This window comes from Tiliqua scincoides, chromosome 2 (genome assembly GCF_035046505.1).
Source record: "Tiliqua scincoides isolate rTilSci1 chromosome 2, rTilSci1.hap2, whole genome shotgun sequence".
Lineage (NCBI taxonomy): Eukaryota > Metazoa > Chordata > Lepidosauria > Squamata > Scincidae > Tiliqua > Tiliqua scincoides.
This window is the reverse complement of record NC_089822.1, coordinates 63,396,637-63,420,347: the sequence shown is the minus strand read 5'-3', so window position 1 is coordinate 63,420,347 and position 23,711 is coordinate 63,396,637. Positions and strand designations below refer to the sequence as shown.

Genomic DNA, 23,711 nt, shown 5'->3' with positions numbered 1-23,711 from the left:
TCAATTAGAATCTCCTGTGTGTCTCTATTTTTTTTAACTAATGTGCAGCCATGCAGGCTACTAATTAGCTTATAGCTTGGAAGTACTGTAATAATACTTATGATTTGTATAGGGTGTTCCCAGTGTGCCAAGAGCATCACAGCTTATCTGGATGTAATCTGTACAACAACCCTGTAAGATAGGTAAGAATTGCACGTATCCACCTTACAGTTGAGGCTGACTTACAACACAATCCTATGCATGTCTTCTCAGAATTAAGTCCCATTGTGTTAAATGGGGCTCACTGCCAGGAAAGCATGCATATGATTGCAGTCCTACTTACTACACACACTAGACTTGCCTTCAGCCATCCAACAAGATCATAGCTAGATTTGAACTTCCAGGCTTGCACCTTTCTACCTTAACCACTACTTGTCCGTCGCACATGGCAAACACAGTGTTCCTTGAGCGTGTCAGCTGACAGCCAAGAAGTTCATGCGAAGTTACAGAAACCGCCTGGCCCAGCAGGAACCCATAAATATCCATTGCCTGGTTCACTGCAGTGGCACTATGAGTATACACCCGGACACACACAACTCAATTCATGTTGGTTTATAGAAGTGTTTGCTTGTGGCTACATGAAAGCAGGCTGAGCAGTCACTACCACTCCTGTTACAATGCTATCTGTAACACAAAACTTTCAACAAGATTCATCAGATATTATAACTGCTGTTGCTCATGATTTCTCTGAAGGGTATGTGACTTTCATTACAGTGAAAGTACATTCCGTGTTTCATAGCTTTATATTCCCTGAGCAGCAATGATGACAAAAAGAGACATGACTGTAGCCAGAAGCTGCTTCCTAGGTTGATAATTGTGAGCAGTGGTTGGAAGGTGCTGTGCTACTCTTGTTAACTCTAAGATTTGAACAAAAGAGCATTTCAGGAAAAAGCGAACAGATTTGTTGGTGCAGAAATGACTGAAAGGTAAAATAACTTCATACGTTTGTATAAATGTTGTTGTAATAGCTTTGTAAAAGGGCCTTATAAAACGGTTAATTTAGACAGAAAATGCACACTGGGTGATCTGAAACAAGCAGTACATGGTGTGTTAATGGTAGTACTTTTTAAAAACACATGTAACATGCACATATGGGGAAAAACCAATCATGTGGAGGGATCAAGGATAACAGCCAACTGCGTGACTATATAATTCAGCAGTAATATTGCATGCTTTGCAAACAAATAAATGCAGGTTTAAATAGGCATGTACTAATAGTTCAGAGTGCACTATTGTAAATTTTGCTTTACAAAAAATTTGTCCTGGACTGAGTTTTTTCTATAAGATTATAAATCCTCAGCTATTCTCATTGCCTCCAACAGGGCTGCTACTGTGCATTGACCAGTCTAGCAGGTATTAATTTCACATTCCCAAGAGGATTAAACCATACATATGAACATTCTGGTGCATTTAATGGAGTGCAATTAGAGTACCGTATTGTACCAGTTCGGTTCAACTTCAAGTAAGTCAAACCATGCCAGCCATGCACTAGTAGTATATCTGGTGGTCAGCTGCAAATCAGAAAAATTTAAAGCAGGTTGCAGTAAAACTACATTTAAAATTCATTAATGAAACAGAGGTTTTTTCAAGCTGACTCTGCATTTTAACCAGTTGCTTCTCCTGGGTATGCTGCAGGCTTTCTTCCTCACCCCACCTCCTAAGCATGCAAGACAAGCATTCCATTACATCATCCTTTTGTTGTGCTTGTCTGCCCAAACTTGTAACCAGAGGGTTAATGAGCTGCAAAGAGGCAAACTGTACTCTTGCCCTGCAGACAAACTGTTCTGTTGACTCCCATTCCAAGGCCTGGAAGAAAGATCAGAAAACTTCCTCTAAAAACATTTACATTTCGAAATCAATAGCAGAGTATTTTAGCCATTTTCACAAACAACACTTAAATCATTATTCTTCTTTTCAAACTGTTCATATGACTGAACATTGACTATCCTCCACTTTCTCTCTTCCACCACCTAGGTTCACTAATTATAAATTTCAAACAAAAAAAACATTCTTATCATTTGTATACTTTTCTGGGACAATCATTTGATTCCCTGACTTGATAACTAACGCAACTAAAGTAACTATTCCAAACATAAATAAGAACATAAACATAAGAACATAAGAACAGCCCCACTGGATCAGGCCATAGGCCCATCTAGTCCAGCTTCCTGTATCTCACAGCGGCCCACCAAATGCCCCAGGGAGCACACCAGATAACAAGAGACCTCATCCTGGTGCCTTACATCTGGCATTCTGACATAACCCATTTCTAAAATCAGGAGGTTGCACATACACATCATGGCTTGTAACCCATAATGGATTTTTCCTCCAGAAACTTGTCCAATCCCCTTTTAAAGGCATCCAGGCCAGATGCCATCACCACATCCTGTGGCAAGGAGTTCCACAGACCAACCACACGCAGAGTAAAGAATTATTTTCTTTTGTCTGTCCTAACTTTCCCAACACTCAATTTTAGTGGATGTCCCCTGGTTCTGGTGTTATGTGAGAGTGTAAAGAGCATCTCTCTATCCACTTTATCCTTCCCATGCATAATTTTGTATGTCTCAATCATGTCCCCCCTCAGGCGTCTCCTTTCTAGACTGAAGAGGCCCAAATGCCATAGCCTTTCCTCATAAGGAAGGTGCCCCAGCCCAGTAATCATCTTAGTCGCTCCCTTTTGCACCTTTTCCATTTCCACTATATCCTTTTTGAGATGTGGCAACCAGAACTAGACACAATACTCCAGGTGTGGCCTTACCATCGATTTGTACAATGGCATTATAATATTAGCCGTTTTGTTCTCAATACCTTTTCTAATGATCCCAAGCATAGAATTGGCCTTCTTCACTGCCACCACACATTGGGTTGACACTTTCATCGACCTGTCCACCACCACCCCAAGATCTCTCTCCTGATCTGTCACAGACAGCTCAGAACCCATCAGCCTATATGTGGTTTTGATTTTTTGCCCCAATGTGCATGACTTTACACTTACTTACATTGAAATGCATCTGCCATTTTGCTGCCCATTCTGCCAGTTTGGAGAGATCCTTCTGGAGCGCCTCACAATCACTTCTGGTCTTCACCACTTGGAAAAGTTTGGTGTCGTCTGCAAACATAGCCACCTCACTGCTCACCCCTGTCTCCAGGTCATTTATGAATAGGAATCGGGCTAGAAAAGTGGTATAGAAATTCTATTGAGTTCCTGCATATTCTTGCTGTAGTTGTATAACTTTCAACCCATGCGTTTCAACTGGACAACTGCAGCTCATTCTGTGACAAACAAATTGCAGAACTGTTTGGTAGTTTGGTGTGAACAATTTTTTAAATAAAATTAAATGAGGAAATTTAGACCAGGGCCATGGCACTAGATCAGGGGGTTTAACCTATTATCCCATGCCATTTTCCCAATTTAAATTGCATACTTCAGTGACTATTTGCTTCTAGACAGAAGGGAAACATATAAGTAGATCCAGGTTCAAATTTTTGTAGTTGCGGAATTTCAGATAAAGAGTGATTTGATGAAAAGTGGCGAGAGGGATCTTTTTTGTTTCTAAAACAAATATTCTGGATGAGCTGAAAACAAGAAGCCATACCAAGGTGTTTTGTTTTTTTAAATGCAGCCAAATGTGAGAATTATATTGTTTCAAGAATATTATTAGGCATTCAGAGAATGGCAGATGGCCAAAAAAGCACTCACTAGAGCTTTTCATCCTCTCTGTTCCTCTTGGCTTTTCCCCCCCTTTCCAGTTCTTCCTTAGAGGGGAATATTAGGAGACAGGGAGATTTTAATCATCTGTTTGCACTACTCCATCTCCCCTCACTTTTAAGACCTTGCTTGTACTAAACCAGTAGTTTAATTATATTAAGGTTAAATATCAGGTTTTAAATTGCTCTTTCACACAGCCCAATCCTCAGCTGTCCGGTACTTGGGCTGATGTGGTGCCAAAATGGCTACTGCGACATCCTGAGCACACCAGGCAGCCAATGGCAGCTCCTTGGGGGAAGGGAAGTAGCCACACAATGGGGCTACTTGATTCTGTGGCAGCACTTTAGCCAGCACAGAATCAAGTTCTGCGTCAGGCCATGTGGCCTGTCATGGGGCTCCCGATCCAGTGAAGCTGAGCTCCGCCTGAAGCTGAGTCCTGCCCCTCTCCTGCCCCACTCCCTCCCCGCCACATCTTCCTGCGCCCTGCCACGTCTTCCCCCAAACACCGCTTCCCTGCCTCCCCCTTGGCCCATCTTATCTCTCTGCTGTTTGGTACTTCACATGGAGGCCAGGCAGCAGACTGTGGGCCCAGCACAAGAGCTGGCCCAATGCAGGCTCATGCTGGGCTAGCTCTGGTGCTGGGCCTGCAGTAAGGCTTGCAAATGTGCCTTATGGCATGTTTGCGACAGTGCATGCCAGCAGTGAGCCAGCATGTGAACATCTGGATCAGACCCTCAGCCAGTACAGATGTACTAATGTACAGTACGATATGGATGTATGCTTGCATCTAATGAATCGATAAGTTCCCTTCTTGAACCAGATTGAGACTGATTCAAAGGATGAAGCTGAGGCTATGTAGATAATGATGCTGAGCATATACACCATTTTCAAAGGCTGAAAGTATTTCACGTATATCATTGGGAGAGCCAGGGTGGTGTAATGATTCAGGAGTTGGACTTAGACCTGAAAGATTCAGGTTCAAATCCCTGCTCAGCTGTGAAGATTCCTGGGTGACCTTGGGCCAGACACCATCTCCCAGCCTAACCTACCACACAGGGGTATTGTGAGGACAAAAGAAGTGGAGGAACCATGTACACTACTCTGAGCTCCTTGGAGGAAGGGTGGTATAAAAATGTGAAAAATAATTACCATACAGATACCCCGTCCTCCAACTCTGCAACACTTGAATTTACAAATCCAAATTGACCCCCATAACTGCTTTTACATTTAAAACAACATGCAAGCTTCTGTTCTCAGACCTCCTTGCCATATCTAGTTATAGACTGTCCATGTTATGCATATCAGAGAAGGATGGAAGGTGGAACTAACATGTGACAAGGTGGAAAATGTAGCTCTTATTTGTGGGAATCTGTTCTGTGGCTTCTCAGTTATATCTTTTGGGTCTAGTCATCCAAATGGACTGCTCAAGAAGCTGCTAAGCACACACACTCTAAAAAGAAAATGCCAAATCTGCAAGATGCACAAAAACAGTAGGACATTTTCTCAGGCAGTACACAGCTAGGGTAGGTTGCCAACTTTTCAAGAAGCCACTATTGTGTACCTTTAACAACAGCTTCATGAAAAGGCAAGTGATCATTTCCCCTACACACACTCCTGTACAGGGGGTGGGGGGCAGTGTAAATGCACCAGTAAGCCTGACCCCACTGCTGATCCATTCAGGAAGCCCCATCTCCACTCTCCCCATTATCAACATTTTTGGAAGGGCAGGACTGTGACAGCAGAGGCAGGTCTTGCAGTTGTGCTTATATTCCCTGCCCTAGGCCTGTCCTGATGGCGGGTCACACCTGAGGCACAAAAAATTCACCACTAACCCATTCTATTACCTGAATCGTTGGGAAAGCCATCCCTGCTGCTGCCACCCCTCAAACACACACACACACACACACACACACACAGAGGGAAGGTGATAATCAGCCCCCTGCCCACTCACTTCACTCCTTCCTCATGTGGTTCAGGAAGTACAGAACACATTGCCATTGCTCCCAGTGTGTCCTGAGTGGCATTGCTCTGTGTTCTCAGTTTCCTGTTTTGTTTGGGACCAAGGAAGGAGTAACAGGGCAGGGGGTTGGAGTGCTGTCTTCTGATCCACTTCCTGTTCACTTTTAGTGGTGAACTTGGTGAGAAAGGCACAGAGAATTTGTTTGCTGCCCCTGCAACCCACTGCTCAACACAAGTCACATCAGTCACATTACCAGTGGGCTGGCCCCTCCCCAGGAAGTCATAGAGAAGAATGCTTGATCAGAGCTCACGTCTGTCTCCATACTGCTCAAATCTTCCTCCACTGATTTCTGCAAATCATAAGAACATAAGAACAGCCCCACTGGATCAGGCCATAGGCCCATCTAGTCCAGCTTCCTGTATCTCACAGCGGCCCACCAAATGCCCCAGGGAGCACACCAGATAACAAGAGACCTCATCCTGGTGCCCTCCCTTGCATCTGGCATTCTGACATAGCCCATTTCTAAAATCAGGAGGCTGCACATACACATCATGGCTTGTAACCCGTAATGGATTTTTCCTCCAGAAACTTGTCCAATCCCCTTTAAAGGCGTCCAGGCCAAGCTATAAATCAGGCTATAGAAGAGGACAGTTTCCTATACATACTTTTCTTCTTCTTTTTTTATAAAAGAGTAGTTGCCTGGATGGATTAAACACAGTGGTATGGAAGAGAAAACCTTGTACACCACTCCAGGCTTCTTGGAGGAAGAATAAGATTGCAATATAACTAACTGTTGACCCAACAGGTTTGTGGTTAAATCTCTGCTTACTCCTATAGGATTCATTTGGGGGTTATTGCACAACAATGTCACACTGTTTTAACCTCAGTTCCTCATATGTAGAATATAAGTTATCATGATGTTCCTGATGCACTTAGAGAACAAATGAGATAAAGATGAATATGGACACCCCACATTAAAAAAATGATGGTTGCACAGATGCTAAAAATAGTACATCAGAGAGAGTGAAAATGAGGGGGGAGGCAGCTGAGTCTGGCAGCACATTGAACAATAAAAACATGCAGTTTGGCAATAAAAAGAAATCTGCCCTCTTTCATCCTTCAGTGATGCAAGTAATTTTTCATGAGTCTTTTGCATTCTAATTTTGCACAGGAAAGAAAAAAAGTGCAGAGTGCTTGGAACTTGTTTACTCATTTCCCAGATGCAAAGGCCTTGGGATTTGGGGAAGGATTTTCCCCCCACTTCTATAAGTTCTTAAACCTGTAACTTTACACAAGTTCTTCTCGTGGTTGTTTCTTGATCTCTGGAGTAAAAAGAGGAAAAATGAATTGATTTAGTTACTGGATTTTAATTAGATTTGTTAGATTGGATTACTGCCACACAATCTGCCTCTGCAATCTTAAAGACCCTTTTGGAAACTTCAGTGAAAAATGAAGCAGCTTGGTGTTGAGTAGTGCAAGACAATGTGATCAAATGCTGTCATTGTTGTTTCAATTGCATCAGTTCCCAGTTTGTTTCCACACATGATTCCAGGTGCCCTAGACAACTTAGGGCGCAATCCTAACCCCTTATGCATAAGGGCAATGCAGCTCTGAGGTAAGGGAACAAACATTCCCTTACTTTGAGGAGGCCTCTGTGAGTGACACCCAAGTGCAGGATACAGCACACGTCCCACTGGTACCACTATGCCAGCACTGGAAAGTACTGACATAAGGGGTTAGGATGCGCCCTTAGAATCAGGATTCCTAAAGAACCAACTTCTTCCATATGAATCAATCCATGAATTAAGATTAGATAGACTTGCCCTCTGAGGTCTCACTGGCGATGACACATGCAATATCTCAGTGCAGCTTCCCAAATGTGGAATTCCCTCCATTCTACTCTTAAGCTGTTCTATCCCTTCCTGCCAAGATTTCACAGGAGGTGGAAGACCAGGCTTTCTACCAGGGGCCTTTGACCTTTTCTTCCACATTTGTATCTTGTTTTCATTGCTGCTGTGTTTTATTGTATTTTACTGCATGTTTTGTATTGGCAACATGTTTTCTTTGAAATTAAAAGCTGCCTTGTGCCTTCCAAGGGAGAAAGGTGGGGTAGACATTTTAATAATAATAATTTAAGGGAATGACAGAGAGAGAGAAAGAGAGAGAGACTCATTTTACTGCCATGAGATGTTTTCCCTACATCAGTGGTTCTCAAACCGGTGGGTCACAACCCACCAGCTCAAGAAACAGTGTCTCTGCTCCCTTAAGGGGGCAGGGCGATGGTGGTGATGCAATCCTCAGGATGGCACCACCGCCAGGGACAGAGGAGCTTTTCTTTACTTATCCTCTGTCTGTGCCAGTCTCCTGGGAGTGTGGGGAGCCCTGTGGAACCCTTAGTAGGGGCCCTCACACCTCAGAACTTTGAAAAAAATGCAATAGCAACCCACTTCCAGGCTGCGACTGGGAAACTAGAAATGGGTCGTGATCTGATTTTTTTAAAGTTCAGAGGTGCAGTGAACTCTGCAGAGGGCTCCATGGGGCTCCCTGCACCCCCAGGAGACCAGCACAGATAGAGGGTAAGTAAAAAAATCCCTTCTGTCCCCAGCAGAGGTGAGATGGTGTCGCCACCATCCCCTGCCCCTGCAGTTCAAACTACATGGAGACTCAAACTTTACACATGAGTTTGAGAACTGCTGCTCTACATCAAAATGTGGAAAGGTATATGATTAGTAAAGGTTAAATGAAGCCAAGCCTAACCCATCCAAGAGACCAACTGAAGCAGTTACTTCAGGCAGCACATTGGTGGGGGAGGAGGTGCCCATTTCTGTCTGCCTACCAGCTTTCACTGCTTTTATTCCACTCTCTAGCTTAGAAAAGGAAGAGGGGGACAGAGAGAAAGAGCAAATAATAATAATAATAATAATAATAATAATAATAAACTTTATTTCTATCCCACCCTTCTCCCTAAAGGGACCCAGGGCGGCTGGGTCCTGGGAGGAGAGGGGAGTGCTGTGTTGAAATGTGGAGGAGAGAGGAGTGCTCTGTTTGAAGATTGAGACCGGTAGGCACATTACTGGATAGTGGGGGCAGCATTTGGCATGCGGCCTCAGGAATCAGGAGGTCTTGGGTCAGCCCTTGATGAACGAACTTATAACGATCTTATTATAACTCATAATGAACTGATGGTCAAAAAGCAGGATATGAATCTACTACATAACTCGCAACATTCTGGATGAACTATGAGAGCTGCTGTAGCATAGAAGCCAAGAGACTGAAATACAAATTGGAAGGTCCCCATTCCTTACTGTAACTAAGCTGAAGCACACATGGCTGAAATAATCACATATGCTTCCCTGGTTTACCCCGACCTCCCTTGTGTTAACATCACAATTGCAAGTCCCTTGGGTGCCATGTACATGTGGCACTATATTAATTATTGTGGTATTGATGATGTTGAATCTCACCTCTGCAATGGAACTCACCCAGCAGCCTTAGGCAAGACACTTCCTCTCAGCTCCCCAGTTGCAATATGGTGATGATAATGCTTTCTTATTTTGCAGGGTTGTTGTGATGATTACAAGTGAATACAAGCGAACTATTTTGAACATGCGATTATTATTCTGTAGACCAGCCAGCACGCTTTTAAATGGTAGATGCAACCCACTCCAACACAGGTGTACTCATTCTTGCTGCCTAATCCTATCCATTTTTACTCAGAGGTCACTGTTTTCAAAGATTTATTCCCAAGCAAAAGTGCATAGGACTTCAGCCAGTTAGTTCATTGGAAATTACTCCAGGGAACATATGCATTGGCCTGCAGTACCACAGCCTCATGCTATGCATACCTGTACTTAATTGGAAGCCTCTGTTTAATATGGCTTATTCCATAGTAATTATCTCTATTATTGCATCCATGCAACTTGATCCTATGCACGTTTAATTGGAAGAAACTTTTATTTATTTCAATTGGATTTAATCCCAAATCAGTGTGCCTTGCAACACAGTTCTATGCATGCTTCCCTGGGAACAAGTCTCACTAATCCCAATGGGAGTTACTTCTGAGTAAATACAAATAGGATTGCACTGTTTAGTGTGTTGAGCCATAAATCTGCTCACATGAAAGCTAGGTAAGAACCATTTTGCCAAGTCAACAGAAGCCAACCTTTCTTCTTACTACATGCTAAAGGTCAGCACTTCTTGAAGAAATTTCTGCAAAGCTTCCATTTCAAAGAACCTTTGACTGCTGAGAATGCAACAAATGACTTTTAAAGGTTCAAATCTAATCATTCCTTAAACCAGATTACCTATGAAGCAATCTGTGGCATTCTTTAACTTTTATGTAGGAAAGCTTGCTTAGATTCAATCATTTAGCAGGAAAGCTGAAATTCTCACATGACCTGGAATCATGTGCTTTTCAACAAAACAGACTGAGTATTGTAAGGTGAGTACAGAATGGCAGCAAATTATCCCTATCTACTTTGTAAACCTGAAATCATGATGTGGCCATTTAAATTGCTGATGTGTGACTGATATGATCAGGGGTAACTGATGGCTCTTTTGTTAGTATATCCTTGTGGAAAAAACCACCTAGGCCATTTAAAATTCTGAATTCTTTTATCACATTCCCCAAAAGTCCAAAGTAAAAAGAATTAAAAGAGAAGTGCAGGATGGGGACATACAGTATATAAAAAGATAATCCACAAACTATATGCTGCACATGGGAGCAATATGTACCCCATACTTGTGAAAATATAGGAATGGGTTATATATGGAAATTACTGCTCAACTTCCCAGTCAGATTATAATATAACGTTTACATCACAGCTGTTTCTTTTAAGTACCTTTGATATATTTAAATTTTAAATACTGCAACAAATTTCTAAATGATTTTCTAAAAGGAAATCACCTTCAGATCACCGATCAGTTATGAAACTCACTGGATAGTCTTGGGTAAGGCAAAATCAGCCAGCCTCACAGGGCTATTATATAGTGAAGCAAAAATGCTGTTCTAGGTCTGCGTTCCATGGAGGAAGAGTGGCTACCAATGAAATGTTTTTAAAATGCAGTTGGTTTTTTAGAATTTTTAAAATTCTAAAAATGTTTTTGTTGAAAAGCACTATATAAATACTCTTAATAATAAAATAATTTTTAAAAACAGCTAGGTTGTATGGCATTCTTACAGTTGGTGTAACAAGAGACCAAGTCATAAATCAGCAATTCTGAGGTTTGAATCTAAATTCTGCCAAGAATTCTCACTAGGTGACCTTAGGCAAGCCACTCTCTCTAGGCCTTCATTTGGAATATGGGGATAATAATACTTACCTTATATGGTTGTTATAAGATGGGTCACATCAAAATAATACAGCAAAGTACTTTGTGCACTCCAAAAGTGCCACACAAAGGTTAAGCATTGTTCTTAAACTATAGCAAACCTGTCAGCACCCAAACAAAATCTAAAGTGGTACTTTTTATGGGGGGAGGGTCATAGCTCAGTGGTAGAGAACATTCTTTGCATGTTTAAAGTACTAAGTTCAAAACCCTGACATTTCCAATTAAAAGCATCTCAGCAAGTAATAGCACAGTCCTATGCATGTTTATTCAGAAATAAGTCCTACAGGGTTCAATTGGGCTTGTTCCCGGGTACATGCGTATAGGAATGCAACCTAAGAGTATGACAGTCCTTTCTGAGATCCAGAGGCACTGCTTCCAATGCACCCACCAGGGTAAATATCAGGAAGGGCCCAATCCTATCCAGTACCGATGCAACCATTCCAATGGAGTGTGCATTGCATTGCATCCTGCAGTAGGGAGGCAGTCACAGAGGCCTGCTCAAGGTAAGGTTTGTTCCCTTACCTCAAGGATGCATTGCAGCTGCACCAGCACTGGAAAGTTGGACAGGATTTAGGCGAAAGTTAAATAAACCAAACTGTCAGCCTTGCTATAAGATTGCTTTGTATGAGAGCCATATTGTACTGCTTTTGCAATGTTTAATTCATTAATTTTGGTAGCTAATGTTCATTTTCATTTGTGGTGAAGTTGGGGGGGGAGCATGCGTCTTCCTCCTCATGCATGAATAGAACTTAGGGACCAAACCGATCCAACTTTCCAGGGCCTGTGCAACTGCAATGAAGCCCTGAGGATAGGAACAAATGTTCCCCCACCTGGAGGAGGCCTCCACGACTGTTCCACTCCGGCAGGATTCAGAGCATGCCTTGCTGGCATGGCTGCACCTGCACTGGAAAACTGGATAGGATTTGGCCCTCAGGCTGCAATTCTAGATACACTTACCTAGGAGTAAGTCCCATTGAACTCAATGGGGCTTGCCTCTAAGTAGACATATACAGACTTACACTATGAGACACTGAAATTACACACAACCTTTGGTGTAACTTGCCACATAGGTGGCAGTAAGTCCCATTGGCATCAATGGATCTTTCTGAGTAAACATGAACAGAATCAGGGCTGCACAGCTGATATGCCAAAATGATAGACATTTGTAGATACTAGTTGAAGTCATATATGTTCAACTCAGCAACTGTCTGTGAAAATGACATGGGACCCTCATTATAACTTCGTTTAACTCCCTCTTTAAAGCTGAATGGTTTTTGTTTTTTTTTTGTTGGTAATTGTTCTGAGAGCCAGGAGTTGAGGAGAAGCCAGCTGAGGAGTGCCCACAGCCTTGTGGAAGTGGTTTGTGTGCACATTCCCTGCTGCATTCCAAATCACTGTGTTTTTAGGACAAACAATAGGTGTGTACAGACCTTTTCTCCCCCCCCCCCGTTTCTTTTGAACCTATAGAACATTTTTAATTACTTAAAAATTGAAAATATTTTGAAGGTTGTGGCTGCAATCCTATCCACACTTACTTGGGAGTAAGCCCCATTGACTATAAAGGGACTTACTGCTGAGTAAACATGCATAGGCTTGGGCTCTAAGGATGCAATCCTATGCACAGTTTCCTGGGAGTAAGCCCCTTGGAATACAATGGGACTTTCTTCTGAGTAGACATGCATAGAACTGAGATCTAAGGCTGCAATCCTATGCGCACTTTCCTGGGAGTAAGCCCCATGATATACAGTGGGACTGTCTTCTGAGTAGACATGGATGGGCTTGGGGGAGCCAATAGAACAGCGTTATACACACGCCCGAGTTTTGCAAAAGAAAGCCCAGCCCGTGCCTGCAACGTACAGAGTCCTGATTCAACACTGCAGGGAAGATGGTTCTGCAGAAGGAGGTTTCGCAACCGGAGCGGCTTGCCTGGCCCCGCGCAGGGATCCGCTTTCCCAGGGGAATCCGCAGCTCAGCCAGTCCGCGGCGTCCTCAGCTGCCCAGCCGCTGGCAGTCAACAGAACTGCCCCGCTCCCCGCCCCCCCCGTGCAGACAGGCGCGCGTCACGGGATCGGGAGTCGCGGACTTTGCAGGATTAAGCCCTCGCTCCGCCCGCCGCCTTCCAGCCAATCTCCGAGCAGGGGAGGCCGGGCTCCCTCGGGCCGGGGAGATTTAGGGCAGAGCCCCGGTGCAGAACCCGAGCGATTCCAAAGAGGGGAGGCCTCCAGCAAGGGAAAGGTGAGTGCCTGCTCTGGGCCCCTGGTGCTGCAGGGGCGCGCAGAGGACCTGGACGTGTGCTGCGCGGCGCTGGCAAGCGACGCAGGATGCGGCTTCTCTCTCTGGATGGAGGCTCGCCCGAGAACAGTCCTGGCAGCCCCTTCCCTTCCGTTCCCTGGGGGCTGCCCTTGGCGCTGGGCTCCCCACCCCTCGTCAGCAGGCCAGAGAAGGAGCCCTGTCCCTAGAGAGAGGAGGGGGCGATGGCCTCTCCTTTAGGAAAGGGGGGGACCCTCGAGAGAGGGGGCCCTTCTGTGGTGCGGTGCTGCTGCTGTGGCATGGGCAGCGGGGGCGCCTTTTGGCCCCTTTGCAGTTTGGCGCCTGCAGGGGTTTTGGGGTCTGAGAGGGGGGCCTTCGTGGTCCCAGATGGCGGGCCTTTGGGCTCTCGTGGCTCCCAAATAAGGGGCTTTGGGGCCTGAGAGGGTGGTTTTGGGGTCTCCAATAGGGGGCCTTTGGACTCTGAGAGGGACCTTCAGGGTCCCAAATGAGGGGGCCTTTGGGCTCTGGGAGGGAGGGTTTGGGGGTCCCACATAGGGACCTTTGGGATTGAGTGGGCCTTTCGCGTCCCTGAGAGGGAGGGTTTGGGGGCGTCCTGCCTGTGTCATTCTGGCTTGGCTCCCACCTGCTGAGCCCTGCCTGACCACAGCCCTGCTTCCCTCCCCTGCAGGCTGCCTGTGGTTTAATTCTTCCCGCCTGGAGAGGCCGCAGTCAGTCGACCCCCGGCTGGCTGCTGCACAAGCGCCCGCAGCAGCGCGCTTCCCCTCTTTCTTCCCACGCTGGCGCCGGTCCCGAGGCAAAGGGTTTGTTTACCCTGGGCCCGGCTTCTTCCCTCCCCCTTCTGCCTGCTGTCATGTGAGGGAGGTGCACGTGTCTGTTCCTGGGGTGGGGGTCATCACGTGCCGGCCTTGGAAGGACTCCCCCTCGCCCGCATTCCTGCCCAGTCCTGGAGTTGGGACAGCGGAAGCGATTCCTGGAAAACGCCTGATGAGTCAGATCTGGGAGGCTGTGAAACACCAGATCCTCTGATCCATACAGGAGGATCTCTGGTCTCTTCAGCTGGGGATCCCTATAGGGGAATCACCAGCTCTGAGAGGGCTGGGATTAAAAAAAAAATGCTTGTGTTAAAGATTTGGAAGATGAAAGCTGGTTTTAAAACATGCAGTGTAGGAAATAATAGTTTTCATAATTTACTGCTTTGACAGACTACCATTAATCTAAATAACTATATATCTGTCTGTACATACTATATATTACTGTATGTACTGTATTTCAGTGTAGATAATGTCTTTTTTCTCTGATATGCACTCCACTGGTTGAAATGAATACCACTGGTGTTACTTAAGATGGTGTCCAGCAGTACTTGTGGGAGCCCCCAGACCCTTTCCACCTGACTGCAAAACCATGACAAGCAGCAGCAGGAGGCTTGGTAGACAGAGATCCAGAGTGTACTTTTTGTGCACTTGGAAAAGCTATCCTGTCCTCCCTGGGCCTTTTACCAGTGTCTGTCATGTTGTATCTGGCCTCCCAATCTGGAAGTAACTGGTGATGACATCATCACTGGTTACTTCCAGTAGGTGAACCATCCAAAGTGGTACAGTGGGGAACAAACATTGAGAAACACTGAGTTAAGTGATTGGAAAGAGAGGCTTAAAAGGGACTTGTAAAACAATTCATGAGTGGCTTTAAAGATGTGGCATCTGGCTGGACTGGGAGATATTGGTTTGGCTTGTTTGTGTTGTACAGTGTTTTGTTTTTATCCTGTGCTCTTTCAAAAGAGCCCGGGGTGGTGCATGTTGTTTTAGTCCTGTGCCTATTTTATCCTCCCAACAATCATAAGAGCTTGACCAGGATGAGACAGAGTGTGGCTGTCCTACTCCTGAGCTTCAGGGCTTAGTGGGGATTTGAACTCTGGTCTTTCCTGTTCTAGTGTGACATTAACCATTGCACTATGGGTCTAGTCTAATAACAGTGGCCTCCCATTTCTGTTTGTTTCCCTTAGGAGTACTATTGAAGGGTGCAAATTAATGAACTCTTCTGATAGAGTGTAGTAATTTACCAAATTTACACCCTGCAGTAATACTCCTAAGGGTGCTACTCTTGTGATGAAGTCTGGTTCTTGTTTTCCATCTGCCACTAGATCATTGTATAGAGACCTTCCTCACCCCTGTTACAAGTGAGGTCAAAGAACTGAATCATCAAGTAATTTGGCACTGGTGAAATTATCCTACTTCCTAATTCCATCCATTCCAAATTGCTTGATTTGGTCCTTTGACAACATATCAAGAAGGTTCCTTCTCCTGCTTGCAACCTCTTTATTTAGACACATGCTGTTCTGGATGAGCAAAAGGCCTTAAGAACATAAGAACATAAGAACAGCCCCACTGGATCAGGCCATAGGCCCATCTAGTCCAGCTTCCTGTATCTCACAGCGGCCTACCAAATGCCTTCTGACATTGTGTTCTAGCTTTTCAACCTTTAACTTTGCTAATTGTGCTTGTATAACAGAAGTGGTAGTATTTGGGTGTGCTGGTACCTACCAGCTTCATAGAGTACCTTTAGCTTATCATTTTAACATGTAAAGTAGCTCACCTTTGTACAGTCTGCCTGAAGTAAACTTTTTCTCTATTTGGAAGCACTGTTGAAAAAGAATTCCATGTCTAACTGGTCTTTTTCTTGCTCTATTGGAGGTTTTCATCATGAAGCTGTATCTGTGTCTGTTGGCCCTAAATTGGGCATTATGCCTTGCTGCTCCAGGCCTGGACCCTGCTTTGGATGATCACTGGAATACATGGAAGACATGGCATGGCAAGAAGTACCATGAGGTGAGTTGTCATGCCATATTGGGTGGCTTGTACTACAGCAAAAACATTCCTACGTGGTGCATAAATTGCACCATATGAACTTGCTCTGCACTTCAGTTTTTATGTCAGCACTGACGTAGTGCTGTCTCAAGTGGCAAAGTAATTATGTTCATTTGGCCAGTTATCTTTGGAACAAAAGATGTAACTGCTGAGTAGATAGGAGCACTTAAGGAAGTTCTGTTAAAATAGGCACTACAGTTAAGATGGACTTTACACACACAAAAGGTAATGTTCTCCTTGGATCAAAACACTGAACTTGTAAAATGAATGTTGGATCTTGGGCTTGACAAATCCTGGCTTTAGTTGTTTAGGAATTGCATTGTGGCACCAAGTATTTTAAAAATGGTTATTTGCTGCTTTTCTAGTTGCTGTGATGGTATAGCATGACCCACAACTGCTTATATGTGGCAATGAATCCTAGCGCCAAATTCTTTGTTTACAATACACATGACTGCAAAGTTTAGCTAGTCTGTTGCTAGCAGATACTTCACTTGCATGTGGCACATAGTGACTGGCTTGTATACTGATTTGAAAAGCGGTATAAATGGTAGATATGAAGCTAATGATGCTTTATAATCCTGTGGGTGTTTTAGCCTGTGTACTGAGAGTAATTTTTTATTGGTGAAAACTAAATGCAGTAACACCTGTGAGACAACAATATGCAGAGCAATAGTAGAACTATAGCACATCTGTTTAACATCAGAGTATGTTGTGCTGCATAGCATAAATGTCCATGAAGTACTTGTCTATTTAAAATGTGTATAGTTTACATATAAATAACATTCACTGATGTCGTGTGAGATTTTTAATTTTGTTATTGCTAAAACATAAAATCCTGAATGCTGAGACTTAAGGGCTGACTTAATGGCTCTAAAGCAAATCTGACCTTCTGTTTTGGACTCTAAGCTGTGGTCTGGTGTGATTGCTGCCTTGAGCCTGTGACCTGGACTGCTTGAGGAAGATAGAGGCTAAATTATATCTGTTTCTTCCTTGTAGAAGGAAGAAGGCTGGAGGCGACTGGTCTGGGAGAAGAATCTGAAAATGATTCAGTTGCACAACCTGGATCACAGCCTGGGAAAGCACAGTTACAGACTGGGAATGAATCACTTTGGAGACATGGTAGGTGCAAGCAAAGGTTAAGAAGATTGCTTCTGTGAGTAGTTGCTTGGGTGACATGCTGACTTATTTCCTTGTTCTTCAGACTAATGAAGAGTTCAGACAAGTAATGAATGGCTTCCGACCCACCAAATCAGTAAGGAAGTATAAGGCCCCACAGTTTATTGAGCCAAACTTCTTCGAGGCACCCAAATCTGTTGACTGGAGGGAGAAGGGTTATGTGACTTCTGTGAAGGATCAGGTATGTGTCTGAAATTCTATATAGGGTAACCTAACAAATGGAAACGGATTAGCTTTCTTTTTTAGGACTTGAATGAATTGCAACTAAAATGTATACTCTGTTGCAATATAGACAGCTCCTTTCCCTTAACTCTTTTGTACCAGAACAGTGCTAATACTGTACTGCTGTGCCACTATTTGGGAGAAGCTTGTATCTAGTACAGGAGACCAGATTAGCTAGTACTTCTAACTAGTTCAACTTTGCAGCTGAGGATTGAGAGAGCAGTCCACCATTCCCTGCAGCTGCTGTATGGGAGCACTCTGGCTGGTTTTTGCCAGGGAACACAGCACTGCAGAGTGCTTTGGCTGCTAAGGTTGCCAGCTCTTTTGCTGATCATGTGAAGTTGTCTTTTTAATATATGCTGTTGTATGGAGCATGAAAGGACTTCAATCCAGAGTTCATACAGAACAATGAGAAGGGCAAAGCCTCTGGATTTAAGGGTGCAGTATGAGGAGATCTGATCCTATAGGATGGTAGACCAGGGACTTGAAGGTGATATTAGGGCAAAGAAGACAGCACAGCCCTGACAGTATCTTCCCTTACTGCTCCACCAGAGGAAGTCTAGTAAAATATAACAATACGGCATGGCTTTAAATGGGTGTTTCTCTTCCTCCCTCTTTCACCTTAGGGTCAGTGTGGCTCTTGCTGGGCATTCAGTGCAACTGGGGCCCTTGAAGGACAGCACTTCCGTAAAACTGGCAAATTGGTGTCTCTCAGCGAGCAAAACCTTGTGGACTGTTCTGGGCCTGAAGGAAACCTAGGTTGTAATGGCGGCCTCATGGACCAGGCTTTCCAGTACATCAGCGACAATTCAGGCATTGATTCTGAGGAGTCCTACCCATACATTGGAAGGGTAAAATCACTGCTTAATCAGTCAATCATCTGTTTATAAATGTCTTTTCTCTCCAAGTCCTCTGTCAGGTATGATGGCACGTAGCTGCTACATTTGCCTCTGGCATTTCAAGCCATCATCATATATAGGGTTTCTTTGGAGTCCTTGTTCAGTTTGCTCTTTAGTGGTTCTGAGTATTGTGCTACTGATCTAGCAGTGCACCTACTTAGATGGAGAACAGACTGCTGTCTCATCAAATCAACAGTGAAAGAGAAGAGTTTGAAAGGCCTGAATAACTATTATGCTGTGACTTTAATGCAGCTAGCTTAATTATCTAAGCATGCAACACTGTGTATTGAGTATGTATTGGGTCCTTTAAGAATCATGATTTGCAGAAAATGCTGTTCATAAAAATCAATGTAGTGTTGCAAACATCAGAATTGTCCCTCTTCTCCTGAGTGCAATGCAATGTCTTTTCTAGTGGCTGTTGCTAATGTTCATCTTGGATTGTGAGCCCTTTTGGAAAATGATCTGATTCTGTCTGTAAACCTCTTTGTGAACTCTTGGGGCACAAAAAGCAAGATGTTCTAAACCTTTTAGAAAGACCAAATGGACAGCTTGGCATTCTCCACATGCAGAAAGCATTCCCAAGTTTTAGAAACCCCTAAAACTGCTTGCACAACTCCTTAATGAAACCTGTCTAACCATTTTGCAGCTCATTCCTTCCCTAGCTCGGATGTCAAGTCAAAAGTAATAGAACCACAAGTCTATTTAGTAACTGCTAGTCAATAAAAACAGTGGCCTAATTGAAACCTGAAGATCCCAACCTATTTGTTACTAAGCAAGGCAAGCTGTAGTCTGACACAATTGCTAAGGGAATATTGGAATCTGTAGACACAGCCAAAATTATGCTTGAATAAAATAACTACTCAGAATCTGAATAAATGAGTGCACATTTTCTTCCTGCCCCAGCTGGTAACCGTTGATGTTTTATAAGAGAATATTATGGCAATGTTTCAATCAAGTGATTAAAGTTGTACTAATATTTACCTTATTGGCTTTTCTGTAGCAGTACTACACTTTCTTTTTGAGCACGTTTTCCTGCAGTGTAGGTGTGGCCTGGAAGGAGGTCACTTGATAGTAAAATTCTGTGTGATTGGGACATTAGGGTGTGCCTTAAGCAGGCTGTATCTTTTAAGGAGGATGTTGCCCCCTTGCTCCTGCTTCTACAGGTGAATAGTATTCTTGAATATTTGGAATGATACCACTTGATATTTTTGGACAGGGACAGACTCCCATGTTTTGAAGGATGGGGAGGAACTTTATATATCTGGTGTGAAGAGCACTTCCGTTTCTGGTGTGTGTGTGTGTGTGTGTGTGTGTGTGTGTGTGTGTGTGTGTGTGCGCGTTAAGGCACTGGTTTTTGCATTTACTAAACTCCTTGAAACATTGTGTGACCTAATGTCACTCTTTCTCTTCATAGGATGATGAAGAGTGCTTGTACAAACCTGAATACAATTCAGCTAATGACACTGGCTTTGTTGACATCCCACATGGACATGAGAGAGCTCTTATGAAGGCAGTAGCTTCAGTGGGGCCAATTTCTGTGGCTATTGATGCAGGTCACAGCTCCTTCCAGTTCTATGAGTCAGGTGAGGATACTTCTAGTAGATTTTTATTGAATGGAATATTTTGTGCTTCCATATGTCTACAAGGAAATCTATATTGGAGTTTAAATCTATAATGAAGAAGTGGTGGCAGACATCTTAAGTCTTGTAGGTTTGGAAATTCTTCTCTGCTACTTGTCTTGATGTGGGTATTAATACTTGTACATTTCTGATCTTGTGTATATACTTGGTTATTTAGTAAAGGGCAACTCTTTACCTGTCACCAGTATTCTCTCTTGCTCTTGTGCACAGAGACCTACCATAGCTGTACATGGGTAGCTCCAAAGCACTTAGCAATGGCATCACCTAGCTACAGACCACCAAGAGGGAAACCTGGGGGCGGGGGCTGCCTTTAGAGCTGCACATCTTTGAACACCCTATGTCACCTCTGAGACTGTCCATTCAGGGTTCCACAACCTTTTTAGCTTTGCTTCCTAGCTTGCTTTTTATTCATGGCTGGTGCTAGCCTCTCCCTCCCCACCCTAGGCTTTCTTTGCTTGACAGAGGATCTCTGACAGAGCTTCATGAAATTTTAAGCACCAATGAACATGCACTTGCAGACCTTTTGACACTCAGAGCAGCAAAAAGGACTTGTTTGGCCTTTCTCTCAAGCTGTTCAGGAGGTAAATCGATATTCTACCTCTCCCCAGGCAGTCTCCATAAGGCAAGAGATGGTCTGATTATCTACCTTCAAGAGACAGTTTAGTTGCTGCTGCTTCTACTCTCTATAAAACCACTATGAGAAGATTTCATGCAGAAAGAGGGAAGAAATTAGTCTTCCATTCATGGAGAACTTGTAGATTGATTACATGTCTGTTATTTGTTTGGCCATTTATCTGGAAGTTGATCTACGTTTTTTGTATTTCTAGGTATTTACTATGACCCAGATTGCAGTACTGAAGATCTAGATCATGGTGTCCTTGTGGTTGGCTATGGTTATGACCATACTGATGAAGATGGAAAGAAGTACTGGATTGTTAAAAACAGGTATTGAAAGAACAGTTCTGTTTTCCATGCTTTTTAAATTAACGTGCTGGTTGCATATGGAAACTTCTGCTTGAATCTGCTGAATATATAGACTGGGCCTAAAGGATGAAATTGTGTGGGTTGGCAAGCTTAAAGGTTTACTAAATGGGATACTATTTACAAGAATGGTACATAATGTTTTCTTGAAAACATGTTCTTATTCAATCATAGCAGGGCAGTTTTAACATGAAATCCTGCTTAGCAGTTACCTTCCTAAATGAACCATCTTTGGGCCTGAAAAGCAAGCTGCCAGTAAATACTACATAGCTTTTCATACTACTGGATGGCCATGCCATGTGACTCTGTGCCTCTGCACAGCACACTACATAGCATGTGCATAATTGCCAGCACTGCTGCTGAATTCAGGAAAATACCGATGTTTTGACCTTTCTGTTCTTGGTTGGAAGTAGGATAGGTATGACTGAACAAATCTGTTCAGCTATTGATTATGAATGGGCCTGAGATTTATGTACTGCCTTTCTACACTTTCTAAAAGGGTAATCAAGGTAGCTTGAACAATATAAAACAACCTGCCATAATTATAAATTAAAACTGAGGAACCAACACAAGATAAAATGTAAAACTATAAGAAAACATCATTGGTTCTTAACAAGGCCAGACGAAATGAGGAATCAGTAATATTTTTTAGAAGCTGGCACAATAGATCCCTGCTTCATTCATTATTAACAGTCTTTATATACTGCTTGTCAACAAAGTTCACAGTTCACAGAGAAAAATCAAATAACTAATGGCTTCAGTATTCCTTCATACATCATTTTTCTGCCCAGGCTGGCCCCTCACAGCAGCTTACAGGTAAAATCTGCATTCAAGATACAGCATCTCTAAAAGCTGGGTGGGAAGAGGCAGTCTCATCTGGCAGCTGGTGAGGTAGTGCAGACCTAGATCATGAGTCTGACTATACTGATGGTGAAAAGTGAGGTGTTTCTGCTCCAAACAGACTTGGGAACTGGCTTTTGGTAAAAATACCAGCCCACGAAAGCAGCCCTTCCATGGTAGTCTGTAGGAAAGGGGACAGGGTGTTCACCTGAGTATTGTGTGTTTCTCCTGAGATCTTGTTTATCTGTGCTTCTACACATGTGAGTGTGCCACCTTGTGTATTGGGAGATAAATATTGCTTGTGGAGTTGTTTGTGTCTTACAAATTGGCCCAACTATGATCTCTCCAGATCAAGAAGTCATAACATTGCTTTTTCCTTGCAGCTGGAGTGAGAAATGGGGTGACAAAGGCTATATCTACATGGCCAAAGACCGGAAGAACCTGTGTGGGATAGCTACATCAGCTAGCTATCCTCTGGTATAATGTGGAGAAGTGGCTATTCCAGAGACAGCAGCTGCATGTGACAAGAGGAACCACTGGAGTAAGCTTGCCAGCTTTCTAGTCTCTAGGGCACTGGTACAGGCTGCCTAAGAACCAGGAAGACTTAAACTGACTGCACCCATGTCAATAATACATGTGGTTCTACCTATTTCTTCCATGATCCAAGTTGTGACTCTTGTGTTTTTTTACCTTGAATTCTCTGTTTACTTGATGGCATTGTGCCCCATTCTTTTTTTAACTTAATGTAAATTGTATTGCTTATGTACACAAGCTTGTAATATTGACTTGTTTGCAGCCTAGTTAAATTGTAGAGTCTTTTTTATGACTTTATTTTTTAAATGGCAACTTGCACAAAAACAGCTTTTAAAATAAACACTGAACATTTCAACATGTCACAATAGAGTGGAGTCTTCATTTCTATTTTACTAGGTTTAATGAGTTGCTGCCTTTCAGTTCTGGACCTGCTCATGTGTATCCGAAGTGACAAGAATTCTTTTTAGGCAGGGCTGTTTTTGTGAAAGCAAGATTGTTACTGCCTTTTAAAAGTTTGTTTACACACACACACACACACACACTTAGCAGCAACCAATAAATCACAGTACTTCACACTGTAGAAATGTTCACCTTGGAGCAAAATGAATATTAATTCAGTACCAAGCATACCTCTATAAGGAGATGGGTCACAAGCTGGGTGCTATGACACAAAAGGCCTCCATGTCCTACCTGTTGCACTTGGGGGGGGGCAAGCTATCACCTTCCCTTTTTCTCTCCCTCCAATATTGTGGGTAACATTGAGTTGCTTTGTACCAATTACCTTCCTGTAAAATAATTGCATTTGAATGTCTTTGCCCTCCTCTTCAACCCCAAAAAGGGTTTAGAATGACTGATGAAAGATAAGTTGTAGTACTAGGCAAGCCTTTCTGCTGAGGTAAGGCTAAACCCCACTCTGCTAGATCCCACCTCTGCTAGCCCTGTGCTTCTGCCTACAGAGACTTGATGGGACCTTGGTGGAAGACTTTAACATAACACATGGGCAGGTTGTGTGGGAGTCTGAAGATGCTGGTCTTGCAGTATTTGCCCAAAACAAGTGATGTGAAAAGTTGAGAGGAAACTGATGGGTGCAGCTAGCTCTATTAGACAAGTAGAAAAAAAAATCAAGAAGGCAATGAGGAACTTTTGAAGAACTTTTCCTTTTTTGGGGGGGAGGGGGGAAGAAAAGGAAACTATCCAGATGTTATTTGTATATTTACTGTACAGGTATTTGACAAACATATCCTCTGA

At 43.4% G+C, this 23,711-nt stretch overlaps 1 protein-coding gene and 1 long non-coding RNA gene across 2 annotated transcripts; one reads left to right on the top strand and one right to left on the bottom strand.

Annotated features, from left to right (window-relative positions):
* Window positions 1–1,657: 1,657 nt before the first annotated feature.
* On the bottom strand, window positions 1,658–13,047 carry LOC136640822 (uncharacterized). The gene is made up of 3 exons (XR_010793828.1): window positions 12,897–13,047; window positions 3,039–3,211; window positions 1,658–1,845 (listed from the first exon to the last, which is right to left on the bottom strand). It is a non-coding gene; the product is annotated as an uncharacterized lncRNA (long non-coding RNA).
* An 84-nt stretch (window positions 13,048–13,131) lies between these two features.
* On the top strand, window positions 13,132–22,828 carry CTSL (cathepsin L). The gene is made up of 8 exons (XM_066616169.1): window positions 13,132–13,274; window positions 15,998–16,132; window positions 17,168–17,290; window positions 17,373–17,528; window positions 18,196–18,420; window positions 19,883–20,051; window positions 20,936–21,053; window positions 22,313–22,828. The coding sequence occupies exons 2-8, from the start codon at window positions 16,007–16,009 to the stop codon at window positions 22,410–22,412; spliced, it is 1,017 nt and encodes a 338-aa protein (XP_066472266.1). The 5' UTR covers window positions 13,132–13,274; window positions 15,998–16,006; the 3' UTR covers window positions 22,413–22,828.
* Window positions 22,829–23,711: the final 883 nt, after the last annotated feature.

Bases quoted from the DNA above. Each gene is read 5' to 3' on its own strand.
- CTSL (XM_066616169.1), top strand. From the start codon at position 16,007: ATGAAGCTGTATCTGTGTCTGTTGGCCCTAAATTGGGCATTATGCCTT. The intron at 17,291-17,372 runs GTAGGTGCAAGC...CTTGTTCTTCAG, and splicing joins TGAATCACTTTGGAGACATG to ACTAATGAAGAGTTCAGACA. The intron at 18,421-19,882 runs GTAAAATCACTG...TTCTCTTCATAG, and splicing joins CCTACCCATACATTGGAAGG to GATGATGAAGAGTGCTTGTA.